The 11,622-nt window shown below is 45.2% G+C and overlaps 1 protein-coding gene across 1 annotated transcript; it reads right to left on the bottom strand.

The window, feature by feature from the left end:
• Window positions 1-964: 964 nt before the first annotated feature.
• Window positions 965-11,455, bottom strand: gtf2a1 (general transcription factor IIA, 1). The gene is made up of 10 exons (XM_080513674.1): window positions 11,314-11,455; window positions 9,218-9,319; window positions 8,928-9,120; window positions 7,035-7,099; window positions 5,424-5,499; window positions 5,180-5,301; window positions 4,027-4,131; window positions 2,610-2,897; window positions 2,422-2,511; window positions 965-1,474 (listed from the first exon to the last, which is right to left on the bottom strand). The coding sequence occupies exons 1-10, from the start codon at window positions 11,341-11,343 to the stop codon at window positions 1,367-1,369; spliced, it is 1,179 nt and encodes a 392-aa protein (XP_080369800.1). The 5' UTR covers window positions 11,344-11,455; the 3' UTR covers window positions 965-1,366.
• Window positions 11,456-11,622: the final 167 nt, after the last annotated feature.

Here is an 11,622-nt window from a genome sequence, read left to right as displayed (position 1 = left end):
GAAACACACAGGCCCGCGTTCAACTCGCCTCCGTAGAAAACCTTTTGTTTTAAAAAAAAATGGGCGAATAAAAGGAACGCGCAGGAGAGCGGTACGGCGGACGACATGATTTGGAACGCAGCTTTTGTCAGGCCAACGAGAAGAACGAAACGAAAGAAAGCAAGAAAAAAAAAAAAGGAACACTTATTAGATTATAAGAGCACAGTTTGGCTTTCCAACCTTTTTCCGAAAATAGAGCGCGGTGGGAACTTTAAGGAATAAATAGGGGGGGGGGTTCAAATTAAAAAAACAAAAACAAAAACAAAAAAAAAAAGAAGAAAGAAAACGTCCTCACTGATTAAATGGACCGACTTCACAACACATGAAGAAACCGACAGTGCAAACCTTCAAACTGAAGACACACCAACAAGACACACTCACACCCTTTTTGTACAGATCAAGTCCGTGTCTTTTTTTTCTCTCTCTCCTGTTTTCAGGATGAAAAGTTGGAATGACGCTCCAAGGTGGGGAGGTTGTATGGGGGGGGGATTAAAATGCTTTTGGGATGCAAATTAAAACAAAACATCTTTTTAGTCAAGTTAAAAACCAATGTTAATCCTAAACCCTTCATTAGACACTTTCTTAAAAATAAAATGGTTTTTTTTAAAAGTAGAAGTGGTTTGCTTCTGTTTAAACCCTGGAGCACCTCGTGGAGAAAACGTGTGAATTAAAATCAAGCGCGGGTCATATATATATATAAAAAAAAAAAGAAAAAAAGAAAAAAAGGCAGCGATCTCGACTGGTGGCACTAAAGTTTGGACAGAGGAGGAGGAGGAGGAGGAGACGTGAGTCAATCCAGTCAACCGACTACGGTGTTTCTACTTGGTGGGGGGGGGGGGGAGGGGGGTGGTGAGTGACCTCTGACACAGCAGGAGGTCACCTGGTCCACTACACCTGTATGACGTGAAATGCGACTTCCCTGTGTTGAATTCTTTCAGGGGGGGGGGGGGAGTATAGGGGGAGGATGTTGGGGGCAGATAGGCCTGGAAGAAGGGGAAAATAAGAAAAGAGAGAAACAGCGCTCCGTTCACCCCCACCCCCACCCCCCCCCTCCCCCACATGCAGGCGCGGTGGGGCGTTTCTCCGACGACGCCCGGTTTTTGTACAGTACCTCACAGTCCTTTGGATTCGTCACAAAGAGTTCTCAAAAGACTCCGAAGCGGCTTCCTGAATGGATCCGGCCACGGAGGATGGAGGGATGCTGGCGTGACCGGAGGAGGAGGAGGAGGAGTAGGGGGAGGGGGAGGGGGAGGAGGAGGCGTGACGGGAGTCCCTTGCTCCTGCTTGCTCGCTCGTTTTTTTTTTTTTTTTGCTTGGGCGAGTCGCCTCACCACTCGGCGTCGCCGATGGCTTTGGAGAAGACGTAGTCCCTCCCGTTCAGATTCATGATCCCGTCCTTCAGGTGGAATTTCCATTTGTTCTTACTTCTGTGGATCTGCGGCGAGAGGGCGAGAGAGTGAAGGCTGTGGGCGTGCGAGCAGGTGGACGCCGGGTCGGCTTACGCCGGAACGCTGCCTCTAATGTCGTTCGCCCACGCAACGTTGGAAGATCCGGCCAGACGAGTACGCGGAGACATGAACTAGTCTTGACCTCTGCTCACGGACTCGTGTCAGTATTTAGCAAGAACTATGGACGGCCACCGAGTTCTGGACTTTTATAGGTCGCGAAGGAAATCCATCGATACTACAGGGTACCAATTCACTTTAAAAAATCAACCGGTATCAGTTTTTCGGTGAGGCGCTCAAAGGCTCGGCTCACACTCTTCGAAATGCAGATTTAGACTCGAGTTGAGCACAAGATTCTCCTCCAGGATGAAGAGATTGCTCGTTTGTTTCAAACCTCCACCCACTGACCCTCATCGCTCAATGTCTCCCGAGGGGGAATCAATAGGGAGTACGTGGGTTTTAATCTGTGCGTTAAACAAGGTGCGACGGTGTAGATAAGGGTTCAACGTTCCAATACGAGCAGTTGGACGTTGCTTTGATGTCTTTGTTGAAGTTTATATATTGAGAATTTCTGTTGTTGTTGAGATTTTAGCATTGAATAAATCCCAATGAGGTTTTAATTGACCGATAATCTTAACGTGTTGAGCGACGTGCTGCAGCAGACCCGTTATCAGAGCCTCCCTACACGTCGATGTGTGTCGGTTCCTCGCGGGATGAAAGGCGTCCTACCTTTTCGTAGCAAACAGTTGGATGTTGCTTTCATGTCTTTGTTGAAGTTTATATATTGAGAATTTCTGTTGTTGAGATTTTAGCATTGAATAAATCCCAATGAGGTTTTAATTGACCGATAATCTTAACGTGTTGAGCAACGTGCTGCAGCGGAACATCCCTACACGTCGATGTGTGTCGGTTCCTCGCGGGATGAAAGGCGTCCTACCTTGTCGTACTGGCACACCACTACATTCTCCGTATCGAACAGCTCCTGGTCCTCTTCGTCACTGACGTCGTCGCCGCTGTTCAGAGGCTCCTGAGGAACAAAAGCCAAGTAGTGGTTGAGGACCAATCAGAGAGCCTCTGTCGCGACACCCCCGCCTCTCTTACCCCCCCCCCCCCCCCCCCACTCACCTCTTCCACTTGCCCGTCTTCGCCACCGTCCTTGTCTTTCTCCTCCTCCTCGTCTTCGTCGTACTCCTCCTCCTCATCCTCCTCCTCTTCCGAGGAGGTGTCCCCGGCACCGTCCACCTGCAGCATCATGGGGGGCTGCGGCGCCTGAGGCTGGGCCTGGGCCTGCTGTTGGGCCTGGGCCTGCGGCGCCGCCGCACCCTGGGCCTGCTGGACCTGCTGGACCTGCTGGACCTGCGCTGCCGTGGCGGCCTGACCGGGCTGCGGCGCCATCGTTGCAGCCTGCATCACCTGGGGGGGGGGGGGGGGGGGTCAGGTGAGAGGAGAGTCAAGTTAGAAACCGCCTGGTAGTGAAGGATACGGTCAGTAAATAAAAATCTGCAAAGCCTGTCTAATAAATGGAGATTATGGACAAATATCAAATATTCACTTTCAAGTGAAAGCAGAAAACTTTCGTTAGAAGTTTATAGACGACAACAGCGCCCACTAGTGAACGGACATTAAAACTACATTGTTCCCAACGTGAACTCTGTTTCCAACCGAACCAACAACGTTGTGTAAACGAGGCCCTGAAGACCTGGCAAACCATTAAAAGCTTTATTTACACGCATACGTCGACATGTTTCATACATTGTCGTACGTCTCTTACTTCGCCGGGGTTGTAATCCTAACCTCTGGAATGCCCCCCCCCCCCCGTTAGACAAGCCCCCCCACTGTCCATTTTTAAAACTCGTCTTAAAACCCATTTTTATTCTTTGGCTTTTACCTCCGCGTGAGACTCTGCTCCGGTTTTAGTGCCTTCGCTTTTTTTTATTGTTTTAACTTTTTATGTTTTGTTTATTGTTTTACCATCTGATTGTTTTTATTGCTTTAACTTTTTTATTGTTTTAATGTTTTTAATGTTGCCTCTTATATTTTTATTTCAACGTACAGCACTTTGTCTCAGCTACGGCTGCTTAAAGCGCTTTTATAAATAAAGTTGAGTTGAGTTACTTCCAGTCGGGGGCGGCGGCGCTTTCATTTGGGACGTTTCCAATCCAAAAAAGTTAAACAAGTTCGAAATTACTCAAATAAATTTTGAAGTATGTGAAATCCAGTGGAGAGCGGTAAAGACATTTATAAACTGTGCACACAAATCATTTGAAGCTTCTTCCGTTTCTTCGCCTGGTTCCACGAGCGACACTGGTCAACACTGCCCCCGCAGGCCATCGGTGGTATTTCTCCGTCTGTTAAAACGTCTATACAAGCTCCCTGGAAACAAACCAACCTCCAGAGACACAGAGAAGTCTCCACATCAAGCATATGTTCTGAGTCTCGGCGCCCCCTGCTGGATGCAGAAAAATCAACCCCCATCCTTGTAGATTCCGTAAAAACACGGCAGGTGCTTGAAGCTTTTGCAGAGCGGATTTGTGATTCTGACCTGCGTATTTCCTTGGACTTTGTTTCCCGGAGCTAGGACGATCTGCTGAGGCTGTATGATGACTCCCGTTTGCTGCGGCAAACCTCCCTGCAGAGGAGCCAGAACCTGAACACATTAAACAAAAGAAAAACACACTTGTTTGAGGAAAATCGCCTCAAAAACGCTGCAAAAACACGCTGAAAATCCCAAATAACTGATTTGACCCAAAACGCATGCACGGTCACGTTACATTTAACTGTTAAAGTTTCTTTGGCAGCTTATTAGCAGTAATAGTAGATACACTCCTCGAGGTGGGGGGGTGAGATTTGCGTGATCAGCGTCATCCTGATTTCCCAGAAACACCCTTGTGTTTTCCGTGGCTCGTCTCCTTCAACACTTCCAGGTTATTGTCCACAACCGTGGCCTCATTTAGCCCAACTCTTTTTATTGACATTTTCCAATCAAATGTAAATGGAATGGTACATTTCGAAAGTAATAAAGACCCTCATGCACCCCCCCCCCTCCCTTAACCCACCCACCCCGCTCAGGTCAAATAACCTTGGACACAAACCTACAATACAAACATAAACATTCACACACACACTCATACCACGTATAAAAAATTGGGGGGGAGAGGAAAAAGAAAAAAAGAAACATATAAATAAATAAATAAATAGAAGAGATCATTCCTCATCAGGATCTGGGTATAAATCAAGAGACTCGATATACAACAGAAAGGGATTCCACGAGCTCTGAAACGTTTGAGCGGAGCCGCTTTAACGAGAACCGGAGTTTTTCCAATTACAGATTATTAGATTAGATTAGATTAGAAGCTTTAATGTCATTGTTCATAGTACAACGAAATTGCGGTGTAGCTACAAAACACCCAGTGGACATACAATGGAACACAGACAGGCATTCTCACATTCAGCATTGCATTCATCTCAGCAGACACACCGTATATACAGAATAACCTAAACGTTCACACACACATTCAGCGCTCACACACACATTCAGCGCTCACACACACACCCAAGGACATTAGTGCAGTAATGTAAAAAAAAGTTAAAAAGAAACAACCGATAATAAGTTACATGAAATACCAATTATAGAGGAAGACGTGGCCTGGTTAAACCGACTTGATGAGATGCGTGCGGCCGCGTGGTGTCGTTACCTGCTGGATGACGGGCGCCTGCACGCCGCCGGGCTGCATCTGCTGCTGCAGGAGGATCTGCTGCTGCGGCTGGATGATGTACTGAGCGCCGTTGGGAGCGCGGACCACCTGCAGGATCTGGCCTGAAACGGCAACCGAGCAGAGGGTGAACTTGTAGAAGAAGAAGAAAGAAAAAAGCGAGGAGATCTTTGCCCCACTCGGGTCGCTGCCGAGACGAGCCGGTTTGGGGGGGGGGGGGGGTTACCTTGGCTGGTGATGAGCTGCTGGTATGGGGTGACCCCGGTGGGCAGGGCGAGAGTTGCTGCGGTCGCTGCTGCACTCTAGAGGACGAAGGGAGAAGTGCGTCAGCACCGGACGGGTTCAGTCGAGGGAGAATGTTAAAAACACAACGCCGCTCAAGTGTCAGGGTCATTTTCACCATGAAACCAAAAATCACAGCTATTCAAAGGGTTCAAAGCTCCATTTCTGGAGCAACGACTCAAACTTTTATCGTTGAGAAAAGATGATCAATTTACAAGTAGGTAGGTAGGTAGATGGATGGAAAAGTCCATTTTAGTAAAAAATAAAAAAATCTCTGTATAAGACATAAAGTAAAACACAGAACGGAACGTGGGCACATAGAAATAAGCAGGAGATAAAAGCAAGATAAATAGATAGTAAGGTGCAGTGGCAGAGCCATTAGAAGTAGGCATTCTATAATAATAATAACAATAATACAGATATAACAGTGTGAAATAGTGTATAATACTCGTGTATAGTACTACTAATAATGGTAGCAATAATATAACAATAACAATATGGTAGCAATAAAATAACAATAACAACAATATATATATTATATCAGTAATAACAATAATAATAATAATACCAATAGTAATAGTATACTTATAATAATAATAATACCAATGGTAATAGTGTACTTGCACATGTATAAATATATGTATTGCCAGATGAAATATGAAATATGAAAGTGAAGCTGAGAATCTTTGTTTAAAGGATTAGGGTGCGAATAGAATAGAATAGAATAGAATAGAATGCCTTTCTATTCTATCCGAGTGTTGACATTAATGGAAAGTTCCGAAGAAAAATAGTTTACGGTGTTGAGATTAAAAAGAAAAGGTGTGTATTTCGGTGGATTCAACATCCGAGGTAATAAAAGAGCAACTTCTTACAAACATGAATAATCAAAAGCGGCATGACTTGTACTTGATGACTAATAGAGACTCGTGTGCTTGAGGAGTTCCTCGTCGTGGCGTCAATCAAACATTGTTATAAAGTCAGAGAACACATGAGGTTCTCGACGTTTCCCAGTGAACTCGACCTTTACTTTGGTGAGAGCTTCGAGGAGAACAAGTCAAACGTAACATTAAACTGCAGATCTGGACAAATGTCAAAGTCTTTCCTTCTTTTGATCCTTTTGCAAGAATTTGCCAGTCTATTCTGAAATTTACATATTAAAGTTAATCAGATATTATATTTGCAAAAAAAACCAAAACCCTCAGTCACCTGTATCTGGATATCGTGTTTTTATTCAGGATTAAAACAATTTGTCATCATCTGGAAAGTTTTTTGGAGTTTACGTGTCTAAAGCATCATTTCACATAAATTGGACACCTTTATTGTGAAAGGTGTTGCGTCATGTGACCTCCACAGACGCATTAATTAATTCTGACCAAGGGCGGTTTTGAATGTCATTTTTGCCGATCTAGTGTTTTTAGATCAGCTTCTGTCAGTTTTCATATTTATACTTAAAAAATAAAAAATCACATGGCGGGCCGGATTAGATCCTCTGGCGGGCCGCTTCTGGCCCCGGGGCCACATGTTTGACACCCCTGCTGTAGTGAAAGCTACTCACCATCCCCGTCGCACTCATGTGCTGGAGGATCTTGGAGTCCTGCACGATGACTTGCTGCTGGGGAGCTGTGGAGAGAAACACCGTCAGGTTTCTATCAGGTACATCCCTTCCTTTGATTCCTGCATCCGAGTTGTGGATCGCCGACTGATCGCAGTATAAAACTTTGGCTGAGGGCGAGCGAAGCACCGTGGACGTCTACGTCTGATCCCGTGAATCACGACAGCCACTTGAAAAGGTTTTACGAGGCTCCGCCATGACACCTCCACCCAAAGCCTGCGTGTCCCGCGTGATCGTAATCCCAGATTGACACTGGCCAACGTGAAATTAAGCCATCAGGCCCCGTTCACACGACAACAGCTCAGGTGAAAACACATCGTTTGTTTGTTTGTTTCAGAAAAGATATCAGTGCATTTTTCCTGGTGGGCCACTAGTGGGCGCTGTGTTATTTATAATGAAACTAAAAACATTAACAATGGGAGTGTACAGACATTGGTAAAGACAGGCGACCATGTTGGATTGTTTTTTTGGTTTTTTTTACACTGACTCAACTATAAAACTACCAAACCCCGGGAGAATATGAAATTCACGACACTGGCGGCCGCCATTGTTGTTATTGACGGTGGTGCAGCGAGCAGGGTTTGACAAGAACGTGCATTTCTACCCTTTTTACAGCCGTTTTTCATGTAAACGCGGAACGTTCTGGTGTAAATGACTCAGACTCACAAACCACACGAGAAACGAGCCGGCTTGGTTCCACAATCAACTACATTTCCTCTGTAATAAACGTGTGTTTAATGTAAGTGAAAGACCCTGATTGATGACATCCTTCACGTGATTCAGAAATATAAATGTAGTTCCAGTAAACCCGCAGCCGGGAATTCCAAAGTTTACTTGAAGTAGAAGTACTAGGGGTGTAAACGCCGCGACCCCGACGATAAAACTGAAAACTGTCGCCACATGTGGATGTTTCTCTGGCCTGAAGAATTGTTACGCACGTCGTCTAAACCAGTGTTTTTCAACCTTTTTTGAGCCACGGCACACTTTTTTGTTTGGAAAAATCTGGAGGCACACCACCACCACCCGAAAATGTTAAAATGTGAAACTCTGTAGCCTCTATTAACAATATAAAGTCATTCTCATCAAAGTTTTATCAACAGGAATCAAGTAAATACAGAAAAAAGTATTTCCCAATTTCTTTTTTTTTTTTTTTAATAGTGCCTCCCTCAGTGTGAAACCTGGACCTGATGGATGAAGAGCTGAGATCCTGGTTCACATTCTTCCTTTTCAAAAACTTCTCCATCACTGTCACTGACACAGTACTTTGATACAAGATGGTAGCAGGAGGTGGAGATTAACCACACTGACGTCTGTCGGTTTCGATTTCACCGGCAAAGTTCTGTGCTGCCATCTAGTGGCGAAGAGTATTGTAGCGATCAGGGAGTTGGTCGCTGCAGGGCATGATGGGAGTTCAGGTTATGTGTTGCCGGAGGTTATCAAGGGTTATTGTGTGTGTTGATTTGTGCTTGTGTTGTGTTTTTGTTCCTCAGTTCAGATAGTTCATTATGTCGTCTAGTTTGGTTTGTTGGATGTTGGTGAGCAACCATGAGTGAGAAATGTGATCCTGTCATGAAGTTCCGGTTGCGTGTGATCGTGTCAAAATAAAAGCCTCTGGTGATCAGCTGGCAGGAAAGAATCTCGACTCAGCAATTCTTCCGCGGCGCTCGCCACAGTATTTATACTTGATTACTCTGCACACTGCTCACACAGCGGCTCTGAGAGCAAATGTTTTTTTATTTTTTTTTGAAAAAATGTGAATTTGGATAATTTCCCACGGCACGGTGGTTGAAAAACACTGGTCTCAGCGACTAGCCGGCGGCGTCTGTGTGGACCCACCTTGCTGCTGCTGGGGGGGCAGGATGACTTGCTGAGCCTGTGCGGGCTGGGTCACCTGCTGGACCTGTTGGACCTGCTGCACCTGCTGGACCTGCTGCTGCTGCTGCTGCTGCGCCGCCGCCTGCAGGGCCGCCTGCTCCTCGGTGTGGAACCCCTCCACCGCCTTGGACTGCAGCAGCTTGTTCTCCCATAGCTGCAAGGGGAACCACAATCACCGCTTGTTTAGAGTCGTCTCCGGGATTTGGTTCCGGCCCGGCGCCGCCCGCCCGCCCGCCCCGGGGAAAACTCACCGTCTTGAGCTCCAGGAGAACCTGCTCGTCCACGCCCTCGTCCAGGAACAGCTCCCGCACCTCGTTGATCACGTCCTCGATCACAGACTTGTAGAGTTTAGGCTGCGAGGGAGAAACAAGAGAGACGGATTAATATCTTGAGGATTTAAAAAAAAAAAAAACTAAATAAAAACAGCATTGTTTACATTTGGGGGAAGGATGAGCTCCTTTCATTAAAAACAACAATGCTTCTAATAATATGATAGTTTCTTTACTTAACAATTTACGAATTCGAACAAGCAAACTGTAAAAAGCACAACTAAATTTGGAAATGTGGGATTAATTTGACCAGATGAGCTCTGATGCTGCTTTTAATTTGCTTGGGAATGATATGATTAAAACTGCATCCTGTCTATTGTTTGGCAAATTCAGCAATTGTGGATTTTTTTTGTTGTTGTTGTCGTTTTTAATTGGCTTGGGAAGATTACTACATTTTGAAAGTACATCTAATCTGGTAAAGTTCCGGTTCATGAGGATTAAAGAAAGCACTTTGGGTTAGTTTTTTTTTGCAATTTTGCAACAAAAATCACATCTAAAATGGTTAAATCTTGAAATATAGGATTGATTTGACTACATTAGCTTCCTTCTATGGGATTTTTACATTATTACCTTGTCAAATTAGTCCCAAATTGACAAACTCGACCAGATTAGATATAAAGCCGCTTTTAGTTTTCTTGAAATGACTTCAAATTTGCATTAAAAACAGCATCTTATCTAACCTTGTGGAATTCATGTCATCAGATTAGATATGATGCTATTTGTGTTTCAAATTTGAGTTTTCCTGGAAGGATAGTTAAATTTCACAATAAAAGCAGCATCGTATATAATCTGATGAGTTAATCAGGGATTAGCTGTGACAAAGTGATCAAAAATAAATTTTTACATTTTAACACTTGCAGAATAACTTAAGCATCATTAGTATAATCAAATAAAGTGCATAATAATCTCAGGGGGGGGGTTGTTGTCAGCTGGCTGCAGCCCCTCGGTTACGACCAACAATGTTTACATCCCATGGCGCCAACGGCTGATTGGAACCCGGGGAAACGCGCAGCCGAAGCGGCTTGGAGGAGGAGGAGGAGGCCGCCGCCGGTCCGCAGCTTGCAGACCTCGGTCTGAGCCTCCCTCCCTCCCTGCCTGCCTGCCTGCCTCCCCCTCGGCCCGGTCGGCTCCTCCACTATTTAAAGCTCCGTCTGGTGTTTATATGTGGAGCCGCGTGACGTAGCGTCGAGTAGCACCTTCCCATCCCGGGCAAGTCTATATTAGAGAGCCAACATGGCGGTATAAAACCAGGCGGCGGGAAGGAGGAGGGCCAGAGCCGCGCGAGACGCACACCGGGCACGAGGAAGCCATTTTAACACGGCGCGGCCGGCGGCCACTTTTCCGCTACGATTAAAACAAAACAAAACACGACTCCGCAGGAGATTTCTCTCTTTTAATGTATCTCCAGTGAAGTAGTTCGTGTATTATTATCTTTTTTAAAGGAGCGGGAGGATTTCTGGCTTTTTTGGGGGGGCGTAAGAGGAGGTTTGGGGCGGAGAAACCCTCTCTGCTTGTTCGTGGAAATGGAGGACAATGATGAGGCAGCAGGCTGACTAAAAGCGACTGAAACCTTTAATATTTTGCTTTAAAAAAAAAAAGGAATAAAAACTAAAAGATAACTCGGGATTGTGATAATGTGCTTTGCATACATCTGTATTCCTTTCTATTTTTTTTAAACTATCCAGCACAAGCTAAAGCAGCACAGGCATTTAAATATATATATTGCTTTGTCTAAATAACATTGTTTATACTACCAGAAGCCCTTTTTTCCAACACTAAAATGAACCAAATGGCCAAGAAAACCCTCGACTTGCTATTTAGTTTGACATTTCCCTCAAAGAAACTGGTTAATAATGGTGAATTGGCTGAGCCTGAGTATTCCTCATGATGGATGTAACAGTGAAAGTGTTTAATAAAAGCAGATTCATTCAAAAAGACCAGCTTGTTGACAGTTTTTTTTCATTAACTTTACCCCCATTTCTCCCCCCCTCCGACAATCCTTAGAGATTGATCCTTACCACTGGGTTCGAGTTAGCCGAGCTCGCCATTATACGCGTAGTGTAAGAACCACACGGCAATAGGCGAGAGACAAGAGCCAAAAAAAATATACGAAAAACGGTTTAAAACAACTGGGAACGGCACTTTAAAACAGCCGGCATCGCGCTTGTAAATAAAACACAGTTTTGACGGTCTTATTTACACTCCCGGGCTGCGACTCCCCAGCCGTCCTCCGTCCGTCGATGTCCTGCTTTTTATACTGAGCGAAGGAGCTGCGAGTGCGCGAGACATAGGGCAGGGTCAAACCGCACATCTCGCGAGACTTCCGC

The sequence above is a fragment of the Blennius ocellaris genome, assembly GCF_963422515.1.
Source record: "Blennius ocellaris genome assembly, chromosome: 18".
Classification (NCBI taxonomy): Eukaryota; Metazoa; Chordata; class Actinopteri; order Blenniiformes; family Blenniidae; genus Blennius; species Blennius ocellaris.
Note: the sequence above shows the minus strand (reverse complement) of the source record. Positions and strands in the feature narration are given on the sequence as shown.